At 44.3% G+C, this 21,999-nt stretch overlaps 1 protein-coding gene across 5 annotated transcripts in view; it reads right to left on the bottom strand.

Moving 5' to 3' along the window:
• Window positions 1-5,715: 5,715 nt before the first annotated feature.
• The window catches only part of atf7a (activating transcription factor 7a), a 28,233-nt gene continuing 11,949 nt past the window's right edge, over window positions 5,716-21,999 (bottom strand). For 4 of the 5 annotated variants that reach the window (XM_058085778.2, XM_078798233.1, XM_058085777.2 and 1 more), the window contains 10 exons: window positions 14,977-15,073; window positions 14,632-14,744; window positions 13,048-13,206; window positions 12,828-12,976; window positions 12,147-12,240; window positions 11,942-12,061; window positions 11,261-11,410; window positions 9,398-9,586; window positions 8,409-8,514; window positions 5,716-7,961 (listed from right to left, as the gene is read on the bottom strand). In XM_058085778.2, the coding sequence (XP_057941761.2) occupies window positions 7,726-7,961; window positions 8,409-8,514; window positions 9,398-9,586; window positions 11,261-11,410; window positions 11,942-12,061; window positions 12,147-12,240; window positions 12,828-12,976; window positions 13,048-13,206; window positions 14,632-14,744; window positions 14,977-15,073 (1,413 nt within the window). In that variant the 3' untranslated portion in view covers window positions 5,716-7,725. The remainder of the gene's footprint in view (window positions 7,962-8,408; window positions 8,515-9,397; window positions 9,587-11,260; window positions 11,411-11,941; window positions 12,062-12,146; window positions 12,241-12,827; window positions 12,977-13,047; window positions 13,207-14,631; window positions 14,745-14,976; window positions 15,074-21,999) is intronic. The other variant, XM_058085776.2, reaches the window with a different exon arrangement.

A 21,999-nucleotide genomic window follows, 5' to 3' on the forward strand; every position in this document is an offset into this window, starting at 1 on the left:
CCCCGCGTGGGATCATTATAGTTTGTCCGTCTGCTTCCTGAGTTGCCTTTTTTCCTGCTGCTGCAATTTTTCCCTAAAATAAATATTTGTCATGACAGTGACTCTGACAAGTTTTACCATGGGGGGGGGGGGGGGGTGATGTGACCTCTTTGCCTTTGTCTTTTTATTTATTGAATCATTCACTTTTTAAAGGAATCGGCTTCATTTGACGTGCCTGTATTAATGTGATACTTTTGATACTTTCTGTGATTTACTTGGCACTGTTACAGTGTGTACTAAGTGTTGATGCCACACTAGTTCATTGCTATTGTGTTGGAGCACAAGTTAGCACTAGTTAGCACTAGTTAGCATTAGTTAGCAAGACTGGCAGATTCCACTCTATTGATTTTGGGTTTGGGTCAACCATCTATGGAAAAATCAAAAACTCTGGATTCATCCTTCTATTGCTGCACCTCCACGGTGGTGAATACTACATTCAGTTAGTCGTGGCTGACAGGTTTATATTTTTATCTTTCTGTGAGCCACTGATGTTTTCCCCCCTAAGACCCCCTAAGACTCGTACTCGTTGTGCCACAGGGTCGATGCTCACAATGCTACTTTTCCAGTGGGATGCCTTGGGTGGGTTTGTTGTGGTCTTTCCAGTTTGGGGGTGACACCCAACTCTGGGACGGCAGAACGCAAGGTGTACCTGCCAAGGCATGGGAAATGCCCCATCTGCTAGGAACTCATGGCAGGAGGAGGTCCACACTAGTATGCGGGTCGGATACGTTGGACTGGCTGATCAAGCCGCTTCCATCTTTGACCATTTAGAGGGCGAAGCTGGTGATGAAGTCAGATTCAGGCCTTGTGCTGACCGGGTTTGGTATTTTAAAAGAAATTATGGGTGCCAGGAGCCGTATGTCTCTTCAAGAACTGTTCTTTTGTGGCTGTCAGCAGGAGGGTGGAAGTCCACAAGAATTTTCACATGCACAGTTGTGTTTCATGGATAAGGTTGCTGTATTGGTACGTGACCGGTTCGTTGAAAATTTTTCTTAACACGGACTTGTGAAGGGAGTTCAAGCGTTTGGTTCATGCTAAACCTACCTCTACGATGCTGCATGTTAGGGCTGAGGCCTTCAGGTGGGAATATGAGGGTGGAGTAGGCTCTGGCAGGATGAACTTTCCTTCTGTACCCACATTATGTGCTACACAGACTGTTGGTATGCAGCCCCCTCTGGTAGAAGCCGCCACCAGTTCCCAGCTGACGGAAACTGGGAGGGAATGGCTTAGGCTCACGGGCTTCCCAGGTAGAGGAAGTACAGGAGGGGTTGGTTGCCCTTTGTCCCCATATGTCCCCAGGTTACAGATGAGTTGACAGGAGTACCTGTTCAGTGTATTCTTGATGCTGGTCCGTGGTTGAGCCTGATGTTGAGGTGTGTGATATTGTTTAGATCCTTCATTGGCTTTGTCAGCTACTATCGGACGTTTGTGGATGGCTTCTCCCGTCTGGCTAGTTGCAGAGCTGGCCGGGTCCAACCGGCGCAGAGGAAGAACGTCGGCGCCGGGAGACTCCTGGTTTGCATAGTGGGAAGCTAGCTTCAACAAGTTAAAGTCCCGTTTGGTGAGTGCACCAACACATTTGCTGATTTTTCTCTGCCATTTATCCTGGAGGTCGATGCCAGTCATTTTGGCCTTGGAGCGGTGCTATCGCAGGAGCAGGGGGGACGGCCGATGCCTGTTGGGTATGCCAGTCGGAGACTGCAGGCAGCGGAGAAGAACTATAGCTCAATGAAACTGGAGATGTTAGCTATGAAGTGGGCCGTGGCTGAAGAGTGGAAAGACTACTTATGGGGGCATCGCTGTGTGGTGAGGGCGGATAACAACCCCTTAGTCATCCAACTAGGAGCAACCAAGCAGAGATGGGTGGCTGAACGCTCTGCATTTGACTAGTGTGTTCAGTACCGTCCGGGTCGTGGAAGTAAAAATGCCGATGCTCTGGGAACATGAGAGTGTCATATTAAAATAAAATCACTGACTTTTTCTTGGAAAATAAAAAAACAGTGCTTTGTATTTGTCAACGTTTCCCCCTTTGCCCCCCTGGTGTTTTGTATTCATTTGCCAGATTGACCTGTTAGCTTTGTAATAGGACACCCTCTGTGGCACTCAGTGGGCCTTACGCCCCACCCTCACCCTCGCTGGCCACCCAGTCACCAGTGAATTAAAAGTGAGGTTACCTGACTTTAGTCAGTAAACAAAACAAAAAACTAACTAACATTGTTATTGGCCTCTCCGTGAATCACCACCTCACCGTGGTGGAGGGGTTTGAGTGCCCGAGTGATCCGAGGAGCTATGTTGTCTGGGGCTATATGCCCCTGGTAGGGTCTCCCAAGGCAAACAGGTCCGAGGTGACGGGACAGACCAAGAGTGATTCAGAAGACCCATATGAATTATAACAGTGCGGTGCCAGTCGCGGCGGCAGGCCCCGAACCCGATGGTGGACACCAGAGGTCAGGGCTGCCGTCAAGCTGAAGAAGGAGTCCTATCGAGCTTTGATGGCTTGTGGGACTCCGGAAGCAGCTGACAGGTACCGTCAGGCCAAACGGTTCGCGGCTTCGGCGGTTGTCGAGGCAAAAACTCAGGTGTGGGAGGAATTCGGTGAGGCCATAGAGCACGACTTTCGGTCGGCCTCGAAGAGGTTCTGGCAAACCATCCGGCGCCTCAGAAAAGGGAAGCAGTGCCCAGTCCACACTGTTTACAGTGGAGACGGGGGCCTGCTGACCTCGACTGGGGATGTAGTCGGACGGTGGAAGGAATACTGTGAGGCCCTTCTCAATCCCACTGACATACCTTCCATAGAGGAAGCAGAGTCTGAGGACACATACGTGGACAGTGCCATCACCGTGGCTGAGGTATCTGGGGTGGTTAAGACGCTCCCCAGTGGCAAAGCTCCGGGGGTGGATGAGTTCCGCCCAGAATTCCTCAAGGCTCTGGATGTTGAGGGACTGTCTTGGCTGACATGTCCCTTCAACATTGCGTGGAAGTCGGGAACAGTACCTTTGGATTGGCAGACCGGGGCGGTGGTCCCCCTTTTCAAGAAGGGTGACCGGAGGGTGTGTTCCAACTACAGGGGAATCACACTCCTCAGCCTCCTTGGGAAAGTCTATTCCAGGGTGCTGGAGAGAAGGGTACGACCGTTGGTAGAACCTCTGATACAAGAGGTCCAATGCGGTTTCCGTCCTGGTCGTGGAACACTGGACCAGCTCTACACCCTCACGAGGGTGCTTGAGGGTGCATGGGAGTTTGCCCAACCAGTCTACATGTGCTTTGTGGATCTGGAAAAGGCATTCGACCGTGTCCCTCGTGGCGTCCTTTGGGGGGTGCTCCGGGAGTACGGGATTGGTGGCGCGCTACTATGTGCTATCCGGTCCTTGTACAAACGGGGCAGGAGTCTGGTTCGCATTGCCAGTAGTAAGTCGAGCCTGTTTCCGGTAAATGTTGGCCTCCGCCAAGGCTGCCCTTTGTCACCGATTCTGTTCACAATTTTCATGGACAGAATTTCTTGGCGCAGCCAAGGTGTTGAGGGAGTCCTTAGAATCTCATCTCTGCTATTTGCAGATGATGTGGTTCTTATGGCTTCTTCGGGCTGCGACCTTCAGCGTTTACTGGGACGGTTTGCATCTGAGTGTGAAGCGGCTGGGATGAGACTCAGTACCTCCAAATCAGAGGCCATGGTTCTCAGTCGGAAAAGGGTGGAGTGCTCCCTCCGGGTTGGGAATGAGGTCCTGCCCCAGGTGGAGGAGTTTAAGTATCTCGGGGTCTTGTTCACGAGTGAGGGAAAGTGGGAGCGTGAGGTCGACAGACGGATCGGTGCAGCCTCGGCAGTAATGCGGTCACTGTACCGGACCGTTGTGGTGAAAAGAGAGCTGAGCCGGAGGGCAAAACTCTCAATTTACCGGTCGATCTATGTTCCCACCCTCACCTATGGTCACGAGCTTTGGGTCATGACCGAAAGAGTGAGATCGCGGAGACAGGCGGCTGAAATGAGTTTCCTCCGTAGGGTAGCTGGACTCACCCTAAGAGATAGGGTGAGGAGCTCAGCCATCCGGGAGGGGCTCAGAGTAGAGCCGCTTCTCCTTCACATCGAGAGGAGTCAGTTGAGGTGGCTCGGGCATCTAGTCCGGATGCCTCCCGGACGCCTCCCTGGTGAGGTGTTCCGGGCATGCCCAGCCGGGAAAAGGCCCCGGGGCAGACCTAGGACACGCTGGAGGGACTATGTCTCACAGCTGGCCTGGGAACGCCTTGGTGTCCTCCCGGTGGAGCTGGAGGAGGTGGCCGGGGATCGGGAAGTCTGGGCTTCCCTACTAAGACTGCTGCCCCTGCGACCCGGACCCGGATAAGCGGAAGAAAATGGATGGATGGATGGATGGATGGCATTGTTATTGGTGAGGACTGATGTTTAATGTGCTTCTGAAAAAAGGGACTCCATACATACAGCAGATCGTGTCACCCTTTGGCAGATAACTAAAAATTCCAGGTAGACTGTTTAGTAAGCGTAAAATAGTGTGCTTGTAGCAAATGTACAGTCTGACACCTCCGCCCAATTTTGTTAACTCAATGATCTGGTGTCTTTGGTCAGTAATTAGCAAAGTGCTCCAGCACACAATGCAGACATTTTACTTGTCTGAGGAAGATATCGATATAATATATCATCAGTCTTCTGTCGTTAGCATTGTGCCTTTAGTTTGCCCCAATGCTTCATTTGACCATACTTTAAAGGGATTATTATGCTTTTTCCACTTTTCTGACCTACAAATGTTGTCAGATTGTTGCCGCTCTTTCTGGTGCTGTGCTTTGTTGAGCGAAGACTGAATGAAAGTGTATTAGCCTCCTTCTCTTAGCATGCTCGCTCAATCTATCAAGGATGGTGTCACGTGTCACTAGCGTCTGTAAATTGAAATCATCATTTTGTAAACCTTACCTGTGTTAAACAAGCTATTGCTATGTTGCTATTGCTATCTGGTATTGCTATGTTGCTATTGCTATCTGCTATGTTACTATTGCTATCTGGTATTGCTATTGCTATCTGGTATTGCTATGTTACTATTGCTATCTGCTATCGCTATGTTGAAGCACTTGCTATAAAGCCAAGGGAGCCATTTGGGTTCATTCTGTATGTTCACTTGTGTATCGCTGTTAAAGGTACCAAGCAGATATGTTGCCATTGGCGTTTAATTTGTGTTTAACTACAAAATATGTGTATATGTTGGCAGGTCTGTAGTATGTTGAGTGGACTAAATGTGTACATGTTGGCAGGTCTGTACTATGTTGAGTAGACTAAATGTGTACATGTTGGCACGTCTGTACTATGTTGAGTACACCAAATGTGTACATGTTGGCAGCTCTGTACTATGTTGAGTACACTAAATGTGTACATGTTGGCAGGTCTGTACTATGTTGAGTACACCAAATGTGTACATGTTGGCAGGTCTGTACTATGGTGAGTACACCAAATGTGTACATGTTGGCAGGTCTGTACTATGGTGAGTACACCAAATGTGTACATGTTGGCAGGTCTGTACTATGGTGAGTACACCAAATGTGTACATGTTGGCAGGTCGTACTCCCCTACTTTAAGCAACATTCCAAAACCTGTTATTTCTTCATAGGAGATTTTATTTGATCTGTGTTGTCATTTGAGAACTTTTCATAGTTGACCAAGAGAGTACATCCAGTATGTTCATCAAAAAGTAAAACACTCATGAAGACAGTTTAATTGAAACCGCAGCACTTATTATTCCACTTGGACATGCATGAAAAAGTAAATATTTAGATATAAAGATATACAGATATTTACAATACAAAGATGTTTTCTGAAACCAGTCCACAACAGGAGTGTTAAAAAAATACATGTGCAACTGTAACATTGCAGTCTTCGATAAATTGATCTGGTCACTACAGCTACATGTCAAATTAGGACGCTATTGGGAATAAGTTAGACTAAAAGACCAAATTAAAGTCCAATGATAAAAGGAGATCAAATCTCTTTACAAGTGTTATGTGTAGAAGGTTAGTGATGAAAATAGCACACACACACACACGCATACACGCGCACACACACGCACACACTAGAAATGAAGATGTGAACAAAATTGATACAAGCAAATGTAGCATCAGCCAAGAAGGAAAAGCTAAAAGCTGGACCAGCTATGGGACTGAAGTTCGAGATGTTCAGCCCACGATGAGAGTGGTTGAGTGTAACGCAACTTTTACAGAAAACAGCAATAATTAGTTATCTGACAAACACAGAACGAAAGGTATACTGAACACAAATACAACAGAACCATCAGCTTAGACGATTTTAGTGCATGAAACATGCCCTTAAATCCCTGGACAGCCAGACATCCCTGGTGGTATCCTGGTAGACCTTTCATGGCAAGGCATGGGCTCACTTCCAGGGTTGCGTCAAGAAGGGGAACCGGTGTAAAAACTAAGCTACAATCAGTCGTGACATTGTCTGGCTGTGGTCAAACCCTGGACAACTGAACATGAGCAAAAAGCAGCCAAAAGGAAAAACCACACAAGGAGAAGGACTAGCATTGATTTCTAGAAAAACATCCGATGGTGATGTTGCCCTGTTTCCATTCTAGAAAAACATCCGATGGGTTCTGTTCTAGAAAAACATCCGATGGCTTCCGTTCTAGAAAAACATCTGATGGTTTCCGTTCTGGAAAAACATCCGATGGTGATGTTGCCTTGTTTCCATACCAACACAGACACTTTGGTGCTTGTATAAACTGTGTGGATGCCCTTTCATTGTATTCATCTAAATGTCTAGAAGAAGGCAATGTGTTTTCCTTCGGAGGAAATGGAGGTCTGATGCCTGTTTGTGTGAGGAAATAGGAGGCACTAATGTGGTTGGAAGGCAAAGCTATCAGAACCGCTGGTATGTGTCCTGTAGTGTAGATTGTTCACCACTAACGTTCTCCTCAGAAGGAAGGGGAGAAATGTGTTACATGGCTATGGTTTGGTTTGTTAGGACATTTCCAAGCAGCAAAGAATGTGCAACCATCCTGAGAAGTAAGAAATTGCAGTTCCATCCCTAGTAAAACCGTTGTTGAAGGTGTGGAAGCATCGCTTACTGCTTGTGTCGTCCTGGACAGAGCATCGTTTTGTTGCTTGGCTGTATTGATCTTGGCCAATGTGCCAACTGGACGTAAAGTACCAAGGACAGATGAAAAGACGCTAACCTATCAGGGGAAAACAAAGAGCTGTCAACAGCCGTTCGTTGACACACAGTTTATATGTTGTCTTGGGGGGGTCGGGCGTACGTGAGGTAAGATTTTCAAGTTGCGATCACCGTCTTTTGAAAGCACGACAAAAATATTTGGCTACGTGTTCCTGCATCTTTGGAGCCAAGAGGCTGCATGGCTGAAACCAAGGAGCTATCGCTGGTTGAAAACATTAGACAAGGTTTGATATCCGTTGTGACAGAGATGGAGGAGTGGTACGTGTCCATAAAGGACAATCCTTGGGACACTCAACTTGCAGTGCAGCAGTCAAGCCAAGAGTCTGGTTGCTGGCAGGCAAATGGGGGCAAGGAGGAGTAAAGGGATGGAGTCCACCCCCCGTAGTCTATGGCAACGTGAAGAGGAAGCTCTTTCTTAAGTCTCAGTCCATTCCCAGAAGGCTGCTACTGAGCTCCAGCCCACACCATGATGGCTCCGTAGGTGGTTGGGTGGGTGCTCATCATCTGGCGGCTGAATGCGAATGTGCAGCCATGATAATATGAGAGGGTCCGCTCTCGACCCTTTGCTGCTGACCCAATCCCGCCAGCACCGACATCGCCATGGCTTCAGCCGCCACTCTGGAGCTCAGGCCATTGTGGCTCGCCGAGGGGCTTGGCACCAAAGAGCTATGCTGAATGACCGGTGCGGGAGACCCTGTTGGCTCTGAGGTATCTTTCATGCTCTCTTCAACAGCTACTGGGAGGAAAAGATGCAGAAATCTATTTCAAACGTCCATCATAACCCAAGACTCAGAAGCTATTCACCTTTAATAGAACTCATGGAAAAATGTTAGACTGCTTTGTTCCTTCACTTTCCAGTTTGTTGGAATGCCTGGTACGGATAAAGGTACGGTTGTTTGGACAAATATGACCATGGCACCCATGTAAGTTCAGCTAAACTTTGATGAGCTGTTTATGTTACCACCATTACATCATCACCTTTGGTTGCATAGGTAAAATAAAATGAAGAAAGGAAGGTGGTCTAATCATTCTTCCATGTGTAGATGACTATGCATGTCCCTGTTGGCCCATGCCAGAACCCTTCACAGTCTGGTGGAAAAGGTCCGAGTGATGTGGAGTTGTGCTTAACAAATCCATCCATACAAATAGAACTTACTCCCTCAGTAATGAAGCCAAGTCTCACCTAAATAGGCCGTCTTCTTCTGCAGGGTGGTGACAGGACAGTCCTTGTGAGCCAGCAGCAACTGCTTCAGATGAGCCACCTCGTTCCTCAACAGCGACACCTCGTTCTGGACAATCACAACATCAGGTAGTGTTACTGAGCCAGTTGCTGTTACTGTTGCTAAAAACAAACTACCATTAGTAGTTTGGAAGTAATTCTTCCTATTCGAATCAGACCCCTATGCAATATCTTTTACAGTGGTTAGACCGGTGGTCGGCAACTCTGGAGCCGAATGTGGCCCCTCAGCCACCGCGTTGCGGCCCCCACGCTGAGCCATCTGATTTCTTTTGTTTTAACAGCAAAGTGGAGGAACTGTGACATAACCAACTGACCACAAGTCCGTGAATGCATCTACACTGCATTCTGACTGCTGATTGGACGGGGGAGGGGGCCATACAAAAAGATATGCGGGCCCTGTGCTAAGCTAACATTTCCTGAATGAAGAAATGATTGAAATGAAAGAAAGGAGTCAAGGACAGGGCCCCCAGAACGCAGACAAACAAAGTTGGCCTCTTAATGACATCCATCAGTATCGAACTTCCTGTGAGGAGTCGAGGGACGTAGAGGATCTTGAGCAGACAGCTCTGATATGTTGGGATGGCCTTTTTATGCTCCTGTAACAAGTCACATTGAAAAAGATGGCAACTTGTGAAAGACGATCAGCTGTGCCATGTTTTGGGGCTCCATTATTCTTTAGTGGAAACGGAGGAAAAACGGTTGCCGACCCTGCCTAGACTGGCCATTGTAACGCAAACTGGGGGCACAAAGTGTCAATGGAAATGGAAGCTCCTGTGATTTGTTCAATGATTCATACCTAATTCGCGACAGAATACTGTTGAAAAGATGCTTCCCTATCGTCTTGTCAGCTGACCAGTAAGTATGATGATGATGCAGCCACCACACAGGGATGGTCTGCACTCTGCCCACCCAACCTAAGGCCACTTACGTACCGACAGTGAGACATTCATGGTACTGAGCTCCTCCGCTTTCTTCTCTAAGGAGCTGACCCACAGTTTGCGTTTCTGTCTGCAACGTGATGCAGCGGCCCGGTTTCTCTCCAGGAAACGCTGCCTTCGTTCATCTGGGTCGTCGTCTGCCGTCCGTCGCCGACGCCCACCCGTGGGCTGTGCTGGAGATACCTGGAAGGACCCAGATGAGAGGAACATAGAGGGGGAGGGCAGCGAGAGGATAGGGAAGCTTGAGTCATAGTTTGGTCCTCTCAGCAGATTTTGAAAAACCCGACCCGACCCTGACGTCGTCTGACTAAAAGAGGACGTAAACGGTGCTTCCTATTTACAACACTGCAGAAATTTGGTTGGGGGGGGTCACATCTCACCAGCCATCATCAACTAATGGGTTAACCTCACAATCCACGCTTCACAGTGGCACAAGACAAGGATCTTCTTAGAACCACTTGTAGCTACCATACAGCTAAATAATAACATCACGGTAAATCCTTCTCATCCCGATCTAATTATACCATCAACTGTCCAAATCTACCGCTCTACCCGTCTACATGGACCAAAGGGGTCTGCAGCCCTCACCCCACAGCTTCACCTTCCCATTGGACACATTAAATATTTAGGAATCCACATAACCCCCAAGCTGTCAGAGCTGTTCAATCTAAATGACACAGCACTCTATCGACAAATCTACAAATGTCAGAATCTCTATCATAACAACAAGGTCAGTTCTTCCTTAACACAGCAAGTTCTCAATTCTACTGGAAAACTAAAACACCACGTATAAAACTACCAAGGTTAAAGAGGAGGATTAGACGCGCCCAACTTTGACTGATATCACCTGTCAAACAATGGCTCGCCCCCTCACAGCATCATTCCCACTGGTTAGAGACCCAACAGGCACTATACAGTAATAGCAACCTTTAACCAGCCCAACAATCAAAAAGGACATATGCTTTCAGAACATCTAGATAGCCTCAGCTCTGACAGCTAGTTGGAAAACATATCATACCAAAAGGTAGCACCATGACACTATCCACTCACTCACCAATTAGGAACAAGCCACACATGACCATAAATAAGAAACCGTAACAATTCATATCATGGAAACACAAAGGCATCTCACATGTCCAGCATGTTTGACTAAACTCCTAAATCAAGAATGAAAGTCAATATTTTTAATATTTACAGCTTAAATCAATAATCTTATCCAAAATGACAAACACAAAAGCAAACAATCACCATGGAGTAATTTTTAAAGATGTCCAACATAGATCAACTACTCTCAAGGTTATATACATTCCACTGATTTTTGGCTTCAGCTCTTTACATTCCGGATGCCCTTCCTGACGAATACCGATGGTGCTTGCTAGTGGAGATTGGAACCTGAGGCGTCCATACCTAGTAAGTCCAGAATGCTAACCACTACACCATGAGTTTCACACCATCAGATCAATGCACGTATTGCTCACAGCACACCACTGACTATGACGTGCTTTCTGGCAGTGATCACTTATCACGTGTATGCCGCATCCCCTCTGTCCTCAAGTCTGTCCTTTAGGTCATATGTCATCAGTGACATGACATCATCACAATATAACTACACTCTTTACAGCCCTAGCTGTCGTCAAGAAAACAATCCTCCTAAACTAGAAGTCAAGAAATCAACTGACCATAACTCACTGGAAGATCCTGTTGACAGATCACCTTTCATTAGAAAATATGTCAGCATCAATCAATCGACACAATGTACATCTCCAAATGCCTGATCGCAACTCCAGATTTGTAGGACAAAAATAAAGGGATGAGGGGGGCCCTTGGCATCACTGACAGACGGACAACATTGTGTACCTGAGGTTGAGCCGGTGATGGAGCATCTGGCTGTTGGACAAGCAGTTGGCTCTGTTCTGCCCCCTGAGGAACCATCGGACTGCCGCCCAGGGCCATCATACCCATGGTATGTCCTGACGGGCTCTGCTGGGACAGCGCAGCCTTCAGTCGCTGCATGAAAACAAATCCAAGTTGAGTAATGACAGCAATAAAACAAAAGGTAATAATACAGAAACCAAACCAACATGGCAACGTATAAGAGGAGCCAAGCGATAGGAGGATTCTAGATTCTAGAACTGAAGCCTGTACTACCAAGGTGGCAAATGAAAATGCTTCACTGTAATAACCAATGAATGATTGGCCTAAGGTGAGTTCCTGTCCACACGAGACTCAGACCAGACTGTTGTGAAATGAAACACTGAAGCCATCACAGGCTGATCCCACTTCAACAATTGATTTTCTGGTGTTTCCAGCACTCGTGCCTGTTGCTGCTGTATATACTATAGAACAATACAATTCTAACTTATAAACACTAATCTCATAACCAGCATACTATAGTAAATGGCAGTTATGGCTGTAGTCGAAAAATAAAAAGTCATATGATGAGGAAACCACACCAGGGCTGAGGATGGCTGCAGGGAGAAGATGGAGACAAAAAGGCAACATCGAGTGCTAAAAATAGTGTGCTAATCAAGCGCTAACCATCTTGGCCTCGGAGTGGATGCTGTAGCCAGAAGGGGAGTTTGAACCACTGCTGCTGCTTCCCAGTGGAGGACCAGGGATCCCAGGAATGTTTGGTACCATGCACATGGGTCGGGCCAGCTAGTGAACACATGGATACACCACAAATTGTACAGGCAATTACTAGTCATAAACATGAAGAAATGTACTTTGGCTTTTGGCTTACATTGATGACAGATGGCATCTGAACAGGCCCAGGTAGGACAGTCACAGCCTGGCCCGAGGGGAGCATCATCATGGGGTAGTGGCTTGTTGGCGAACTATAGAGTAGACATGGAAGATACAGCTAGGTTTATATAGGTCACAAATACCAAATAATACAATAATCCAAGTCGTATCCAAGTGGTACATGGCGGTTTGATTCTTGTATTGTTGCTACTGCTTGCTGTCAAAAAACAAAACAAAGAACATGATTACAAACAACACAGAACATATTTAATCAAAGTTGGTTAACCGTGTCAGTGACCCTTTAAGGAGCTTCAAACGAAGGGGGGAACAAGGACAAAGAAGCCAAAAACTTACCACTTCCACATGGAATGAGAGGATAACCTTCCCCCCCATTTTATTTCCATGATAAAAAAGCCATGGCATGTTCGTCTCTGGCTTTGCTTAGCCTCCATGAAATGTGAAAAGTAATGTCATACTTCATGTCTCATAACAATACTGATGCCTCGTGACCAGAATATTACATTGAACTTTTGACTTTTTGGCTAATAAGAGGCCACAGTCAATCATGACCACGATCATTTATTACAATTTTTGAAAGATTGCAATATTGTGAGGGCAATTTCCGATATGCATTTGGAATTTGGGAAGCCAGCTGAGGTGAAAGAGAAAAATGACTCACCCCAATGTACGATTAGAAGGTGGTGCCTGTGTGATAACCGAGGTGGGCGAAGGCATGGTTGGCTGAAGGGCATCAAAGCCCAAGTGCAGTGGGAGGGAACCGGGACGCACTATTGTCGATGTTGGGGCCGAGCTCCTGGGGGAAGAGTCCTATAACAGAAGTGTGATGTCATTTAGCATTATGCAGAAAATAGAAAAAAATGCAAGTCCACACTTCCTACCTTAACTGGAAGCTCTTTTTTGCTCTCCGGTGTTGCAGAAATGGAGTCTGGGCTGCCGGGTGGGGAGGAATCAACCTCCACAGGCTCCTCCTCTTTCACCTTCACATCCGATGGTGTTTGTAAGCTCATGTCCAAAGCCACTGAGGTGGGAGCGGGGAACTAAGCGCAATACAAAAGACATATCAATACACAGTACGTATTTGTTCTTTTTGGGATACGACATATCGTTCAGCTAATACACAGCTCAAATGAATAAATGAATATTTGCAGAAGTATGTATTTGTAAAGTCAACGTTTGAAATAAAACACACTAACTGTACATACACACATCATGTTTTAAAGATCTACTGGTCTATACATTGGAATGACGTCTACTGCATCTAAATCTACATCTAATCTACATCTACTGCAGTGGTTCCCAAAGTGGGGTATGTGTCATACTTCATGTGTCAATTGCCATGAATAAAAATGAAAAACAATTAGTGCCCAACACTCAGCAGGTACAGTGCAGCAAGTTGGTCTGAATTACTTTGTTTCAACTTGGAAGATTTCATTTATAGCGGCGTTCCAATTAATCCCCGCATGGCCCCAGCGGTGAAAACCTGGCAAAATATTGTTGTTTGGTTGTATTTTTCTATTTCAGATACTATTAAGAAGGGGGTTTAGTTCTTTTAAGTTGGGACACCATGGAAAGAGTCCAGTCAGATAATGGAGACTATGTTCATACTCAACAAGCAGGATCCAAAGTAGCACCCTGCTGTCAGTGCTACACTTGTAAATCACAGCCAACATACCCAAAGTAGGTGATTTTTCCAGAACTAACCGCCTGTTGCTCATCCAACAATAAGACCATGTTAGAAAATGTTCTACTTCTAACAGACATCAATGTTAAACAAAGCTGTGGACAGATACTGCTTTATCGTGATTGGTCAACTTTCCCCTTCTATGAAATGAATATGCTGACTTAAACCACAGCCATTCTGAGTGGACAGAAAAGGGAGCTGAAATGAAGTCCATTCTAAAGATTTCTTCTGTGCTTCCTGCTCAACAAAAGGCAGTGGTGTCATCTGCAAACAATACCAACTTTCAGTCTTTCGTAACTTTGCAGATGTCATTCATGTACAAGTTGAACTGTTCTGGTCTCAGTATTGACCCCTGGGGGTTTTGTGGTTCATAAAATGAACTATCTTCAATATTTCAAGTGAATTCACTTCAACAACATCAACATAGTAAGGTTAATGTTTTTGAAGTTTGCAGGAGTAGGGGGTACAAATGTCAGAAGGAGTACAGGGCTGGAAAAGGTTTGGGAACCACTGTTCTACTTTAACCACACAAAAATACACACATCATTCCACTTAGTGTTTTCCCAACATTTTACAGATTATGTGTTTGTGTACTGTATGTACGTACTATATGTATTTTGTACATTGTGTTGGTTTCTGATCATACAAGACTATATTAACATTTTGCCTTAACGGCTTAACCCGACTTATCTATTTACATGCTGATCTTTAATGTGCTCATGTCAATTAATATTCATTTTCGTAAAAATAGCAAAACAAACAAACATAGCCACAATCTTACGGAGTTCTTTGCCCGCTTGTCGTCGTCATCTTGTTCGAAGGAATTAGCCAGCTCATTAAATATACCGACCTCTTCGCAGTTCTTTAGGAAGCGGGTGGGAGTGGGTGTCTGGTCTGTAAAGATGCAAAAAAAAAAAGAAATCAAAATAGTGCAATGTCATTTACATACGATGAATAAGAAAAATTCACATATTAACAGTATCCAACTAATTGCATATCAAAGTTGATGTCATGTGTGAGCAGAAGTGATTGCCATCCATTCGTACTAAATAGGAGCCTCAATGTCTAAACGCTACCCTAAAAAGCCGTACAGTCACTGTCCTCAGAGTATCCTTGTCCTTTATACCTGCAATAATGACAGAATCAGTCCTGGGTGGTCCAAACTTAAGTGTCATCTCATGCTTGTGTTTGTGTACAGCCAAGTGGTCCTCATTGGTAAACCTCTGGAAGAAAAAACAAGGTAGAACACAGGAAGAAAGATAAGTGGTAGGCCTGGGCGATACATGGATTTCATCAATTAAGGAGACTTTTTTGGGGTTGTGGACATTTAAAAAATCAAATTCTCCTCATGCTAAGTGTGCTCCCAGTGATCTTACCTAATTTTTCCATTCCCCCTGCGTCCTTGTTTAGTGCTTAGTCTACTCTAATAAGGTAACGTACATGCTACATGTGTTTGGTTTCCTCTCTCTCCTTTATCTTCACCACACAGGCTGAATGATGAGAGGGTTCACTCACTGCTTCACGTTGGATATCCATCTCTGTCACTGTTAATTTCATGTTGGCAGTAGCATGTTCGGCTCTGTAGTAACGGCAGAATAGCCCCCCCACTGTGCCCAGACTGCTCTCTCGTGATGCAGTTTGTGCGGGAAGAGTGTGGAAATATTTCCCAAGTGGACCACTTATTCCCAGCAACATGTCCTTAAAGACACTAGCCCTCTCCTGAACTAAACATGGCGAGGCAGCAACCGCAAACATCGGTCAAGCTGGTGAATGCTTTTGATACGATGTACTTGCATTATTATGCAATATAATTAATGGAAAGATGTTGTCATTAATATTGATTATCAACAATAGTTGGTAGGACAATTATCGTTGAGCAACGTTGTTATCTTGACAGGTCTAACCACAAACTTCGGCCAGTATCTAAAGAAGAGGCAGGATGGGAGTATGTCACTCTATGAAGAGAACAAGCCCTCTAAGTTGTGGCATTGTTTGAAATTAAGATATTGGAAAAAAGAGAAAGACAACTGTATTTTTCTTCACATTATGTCAGGAGAGAAGCCCTTGCAGCTTCATGAATGTCTCCCTTTCACTTGTCTCGTTTCAAACTACAAAGTGCATTTCTTCAAACAAGCCAACAACTGGCACTTTGGTCGACAGCAGAAATCATTCACTGCAGGTCTTCCAGGTTGTAAGGCAGCAAAACAGCCCAACACCATCACGCTACCACCAGCATATTTTTATATTGGTATGACGTTCTTTTTCTTTTTTTAATAAATTCAAAACATGTCAAAAAAACATTTTTTCACATTCTCATAATGGAGTATTTTGTGTAGAATTTTGAGGTAAGAGATTAATTTAATTCAGTTTGGAATGAGGCTGTAACATGACAAAATGTAGAAAAAGTGAAGCGCTGTGAATACTTTCCGGATGCACTGTATGGCATTACTTTTACGCCAGATGTAATGGGACACACACCTATTGTCTTATCAGAGCATACTATTTGGGGGATCATCAAGATGTTTTCTTGTTTCTTGTTATTATTGTTTAGCAATGGTTTTCGTCTTACGAACTCTGCTTTGCTGGCTGCTTTGGCCAGTGTGTTTTTAATGGTGCCGGCATGAACACTCAGCTTAGGTGAGGCAAGTGAGGTGTGCAGTTCTTTAGATGTTGTCAGGTCTTTGACATCATAGATTAGACATTGCTCTTGGGGTAATTTTGGTTGGCCAGACACTCCTGGCAAGGTTCACCACTGTTCCATGTTTTGCCATTTGTGGATAAGGGCTCTCACTGCTGTTCTATTTGAGTCCTAAAGCGTTACAAATGGCTTAATAACCTCAATGGTAGGGGGCAAACACTTTTTAACACTTTTTTTAACCATCTATTGTATTATGACCGCTCAGTGTCTCATGGGTGCCATGCTTTTGTCAAACTTTGGATGTAACCATAATGTATCGCAAGACGAGTAATCGCTTGACAGTAAATCTCTAAAACAACGGAAAACAATTCTCTCTCATGCACTGTGGCGTACCATGATTGAAGACCAGAATGGATGTGTATGGTCACTGCTAGCCATATCTGTTTGTGCAAGAGTTGACAGTCAAACAAAGCTGGTCATTGTGACACAGCTGTGCACCAAATGCTGACATCCAGTGCCACTTTGGACAGGAAGGCAACATTAACAGTTTTCAACGCATCAGCAATACAAAAATCTAAAGGTCCAAACATCTTTGGTTTTTAGAAGGATAGAAAATTTGACAAAAGTCATGCCATTTGTTAGAAATGCAAGCAACTCTGAAGTACACAGGTAGCATAACAAATCTTGACCAGCGATTTTAAATTTTAATCAACATTAAATACAAATACAGGCTGCGTTGCACACCCCTAATATATATATACATACATACACATACACACACACACACACACAAGGGCTGCAACAAATAATAATTATAGTAATTACTCAAATAATTGAATAATTTGAATACCTTGATTACAAAAACATTCTATTTTTTTTATCGGGGAATCGCTTACATTACCAAACGCAGATCCATTCATATGTCGATTCATTGATTTAATAGCATTCCAACCAGATTACATAACATCCATTATGCACAGTTCATGTTCTACTAGTTTAGCAACCATTAAAGATGCAATAAAATATATATTTTTAACAGCCAAAATTAAGGTAAGACAATGAAAACTTAAGCCAATGACACCACTAGTCATTTAGTCACGCAAAAATGGAAATGGAAAAAAATGGGAAAAAAGGCATTTGCGCAATGGAGTTGATGGTGCAATCGGCGCAAACAAAGAAGTATCTTTTCCACCCAACCTAACCAACATAGCGGCTTCAAATACCATAAGTGGCGATTGTGAAAGGTGTGTGCATCTTCCCGCACAGTTTTTATCCTCAGCCGTCAGCCACAGCCAGTGGTTGCCTTCACGCTGGGATTTCACTGCTGCCTCATAGTGGTGACGGCCAATCAGGGGAGGACTGCTATTGCAGTACATAAGTGCCACGTTCCAATGGATACACGTCACAGTGTTTATTTTCTGTCTGTTTTGAACTTTTTGTTTTCCTTCTCTTTCATTGCCTTGTTGCTTCCTCTAGTCTCTTCAATCTCCTCGCGTTTCCAAACACCCGCTTCCTTCTTTGTGGGTACGTAGACAAAAAAAAACATCAAATATTTTTTGGGAATCGAGATACTCTAATTATTTGAATAATGGTTGCAGCCCTACTCTACATCTTTCTTTCTGAGATCTGCTGACAAGCACGGGATGACTGGACTATTGGCCACCATTTATAGGGAGTAATGAAGCCTATAAGAGTCACAGGTGTGGAAATGCAGGCTTGTGACACTATAGCCACGTATACATGGAGCCAAATATTCCAATTCCATTCTGGTTATTTGCTCAAACGGAAAGAATGTAACCTTTGTATACATCTTATTCCGAAAGAAAAGTGCCAATCCGAATGAATATATAATAGGATTCACAGGGGTGGAAAATTCCTTTCCCCAATCCGATTGAGGTTCTTGTATCCGCTCAAATGGAAAGTTGTCAGACTACATTCTTCTTCAAGGTGTTTTTCTTCTTCTGTTGTTTATTGGCGGTTAGCAAGCAGCTTTCGTGTGCATTAGCGCCATCTGTGGAACACAATCTAAACCCTTCTATAAGTCTAGTTTTATTAAAAAAGAAAATATATCTATACAAAACATGTGCGAGCTTAATTATAAAATATTAGCAAGATTGAACTTTATCTTTTCCTGTTACCGGGTGCGTTCTTTCAGCGAATGCTGAGATATGACGTAACACGCAGCTCGAGGCGTTCTTCGATTTAAAAAAATTGAGGCGATCAATCGGCACTGGACTCCTGCAGAAAGTTTGTTTTTGATTCAAACTGAATTTCAAGACTGGACGAACAAAAAACTGGCAATACGGAGTTATTCCAACAAGTGAAAGAAAAACTCGAGGAAGTCGGTCATGTGATGTTGGTATTTATGCTTTACTGCGCATGCCACATTGACTATTCTGGTTTATTATAGCGGCGCATGTAGACACGCAATTGGAATATTCTTTTCCATGTATACCATTGCTTTTGGAAATGTCATTCGGAAAGATTCCATTTGTAAAGAGAAAAACTTCTCATGTAAACGTGGCTTATGATGCAAGAGCTTTTGGGGTGCAATGATTTTCGACTAAAAATGAATGAAATACAGACCTATCTATAGTGCTTATGAACCAAAACACTAGCCACGTTTACGTGAGGAGATTTTCTCTTTCAGAATGGAATCTTTCCGAAAACAATGGTATACATGGAAAGGAATATTCCAATCCCTTGTCTACATGCACCGCTATCATCAAACAGAATCAAACGACTTCCCCAAGCTTTTCTTTCACTTGTTGGAATAACTCCATATGGCCAGTTTTTCATTTGTCCAGTCTTGAAATTTAGTTTGGCTCAAAAACAAACTTTCCGCAGCAGTCCAGTACTGATTGCTGGCCTCCATTTTTTTTTTTTTTGTCCCGTCCAGCCATTAGGGCAGAGCAGATAGTATTGCTGATCTAAATGCCCTTACATGCTAAACAGATTTGCTCTGTGTCAGGAAAAGTGTAAGCTACAACTTCCCTGTACTATGAAATTTTATTTGCCGTTATTTGATTGGGGGGGGGGGGGGGGGGGGGCAGTAGAGAGAGAGACAAAAACAGCAGCAACAACAGCAATTCCCATAACAACAACAGTGACAAACAGGACTGCATCAGTTAAATGTCAATGATGGCTAAGGGTCACAATGAAGATGATATCACTGAAATTAAACAGTCCAACTTTCAACTTACCAGTGGCAATAGTAACAATGAAGACATGAACCGTGATAGTACACACAATTACAGCCATACAGTTGCAGTAATTACAATCTCACTGCTTGACATCGTTATTACTGTAATAATAGCTTACCAATAGCATAGAGAGATCAAGGATAAGATGGTAGATTGTGTAGAGAAGCACCCATGTGCTGTGAGTGCCCATATGGAGGTGTGTACTTCTGTGTGCATATTCATATATGTGTGCGTATGCGTGAATGCATGTGAATGTGTAATTGTCACTGAGAATGACAAAAGGAGAGGGACTGCCTTCTACCACCCAGTAAACCCCGCCCCGCACAGCCAGGTCAAGCCCTCACCGCCAAAGATCCACCGGCCCTGTGGGTGCGGGCAAAGCCAGGGCCGACTCCCCAAGACCTGCCCCCGAAGCATCCCTGGCCTCCATTTTTAAAAGTGAAGAACATCTGGAGCTGCGTGTATCTGAGCATGAGCTGAAAGAATGCACCCGGGATAAATTTGAGCAGGAAAAGATCAAATTCAATCTTGCTAATATTTTATAATTAAACTAGGTACATGTTTTATATAGATATATATTCTCTTTTTTAATAAAACTGGACTTGTGAATGGCGTATAGAAGGGTTTAGATTCCGCTCCACAGATGGCGCTAATGCACACGAAAGCTGCTTGCCAACCACCAATAGTCAACAGAAGAAGAAAAACATGCCGAAGAAGAACGCACCCTGACAACTGAAAGCCATCAGACCAGAGAATTTTGTTTCTCATGGTCTGAGAGTCATTCAGGTGCTTTTTGGCAAATTCCAGACGGACTGCCATGTTCCTTTTACTAAGGAGTGGCTTTCGTCTGGCCACTCTACCATACAGGCCTGATTGGTGGATTGCTGCAGAGATGGTTGTCCTTCTGGAAGGCTCTCCTCTCTCCACAGAGGAATGCTGGAGCTCTGACAGACTGACCATCGGGGCCTTGGTCACCTCCCTGACTAAGGCCCTTCTACCCCGATCGCTCAGTTTAGAAGGCCGGCCAGCTCTAGGAAGAGTCCTGGTGGTTCCAAACGTCTTCCATTTACGAATAATGGAGGCCACTGTGCTCATTGGGACCTTCAAAGCAGCAGAAATTTTTCTGTATCCTTCCCCAGATTTGTGCCTCAAGACAATCCTGTCTTGCAGGTCTACAGACAGTTCTTTTGACTTCATGCTTGGTGTTTGTGCTCTGACATGCACAGTCAACTGTGGGACCTTATATAGACAGGCGTGTGCCTTTCCAAATCATGTCCAATCAACTGAATTTACTGCAGGTGGACTTCAATTAAGCTGTAGAAAGATCTCAAGGATGATCAGTGGAAAAAAGATGCACCTGAGCTCAATTTTGAGCTTCATGGCAAAGGCTGTGAATACTTATGTAAATGTGATTTTTTTGTTTTCTATTTTTAATACATTCAAAACATGTCAAAAAAAACCTTTTTTCACATTGTCATAATGGAGTATTTTGTGTAGAATTTTGAGGTAAGAGATTAATTTAATTCAGTTTGGAATGAGGCTGTAACATGACAAAATGTAGAAAAAGTGAAGCGCTGTGAATACTTTCCGGATGCACTGTATATATATAGGACACTATTATGCTTTATCCACTTTTCTGACCTATAAATGTAGTTAGAATGTTGTATTCTTGTGTTAAACCATGCTTAACGTTTCAGATAATGAGGCTTGCGCATTTGGAACTGAGCCCTGAAAGGAGTTTGGGATGGATCTGAAAGTTAGGTTTCACAGAGTTTTTTCTATCACTGGCTCTCTGTGATGTCAAAGCGTGTCGGGCTTCCTTATATGGTTGTGCGATGTCGCCCATTGACACTCTCTGCTCTCCCCCAAGCAATGTATCTCTGTTTACGTGTTAGCAATGTCTCCCAGGAAGTGTTTATTCGGGTGTAAGGGAAAGCTACATTTGTTTACAATTCTTTGAGGAAATCAGGCACAGGCAGTCAGAGGTCCTGATTCCCTACCAGCAAAAGAAATATATTTTCAAAGTCAGAATGGCAGAACTCCTGCTAGCTTCCACTCAGCCAACTTTCGTCAGGGTTTAATCACCAGTTCAGCCAGTTTGACATGACAGAGGCAAGCCAAAGGAAAAGTTTGTGAGGAAAGAAAATCCATGTGTTCCAAATGTCCTAAGAACATTTTCAACCAACTAATGTGTTCAATACATCCTCTTGTTTGTCTAACATATTGCCTCTGATCTTCTTGCAAGTAGAGCCATGAACGAGTCAATCACAAATCTTTCTTAACCACATAAGATCGTTGTTCCTCCAAA

The sequence above is a fragment of the Doryrhamphus excisus genome, linkage group LG17 (assembly GCF_037039965.1).
Source record: "Doryrhamphus excisus strain RoL-2023G ecotype Guam linkage group LG17, RoL_Dexc_Guam_v1.1, whole genome shotgun sequence".
Taxonomy (NCBI): domain Eukaryota; kingdom Metazoa; phylum Chordata; class Actinopteri; order Syngnathiformes; family Syngnathidae; genus Doryrhamphus; species Doryrhamphus excisus.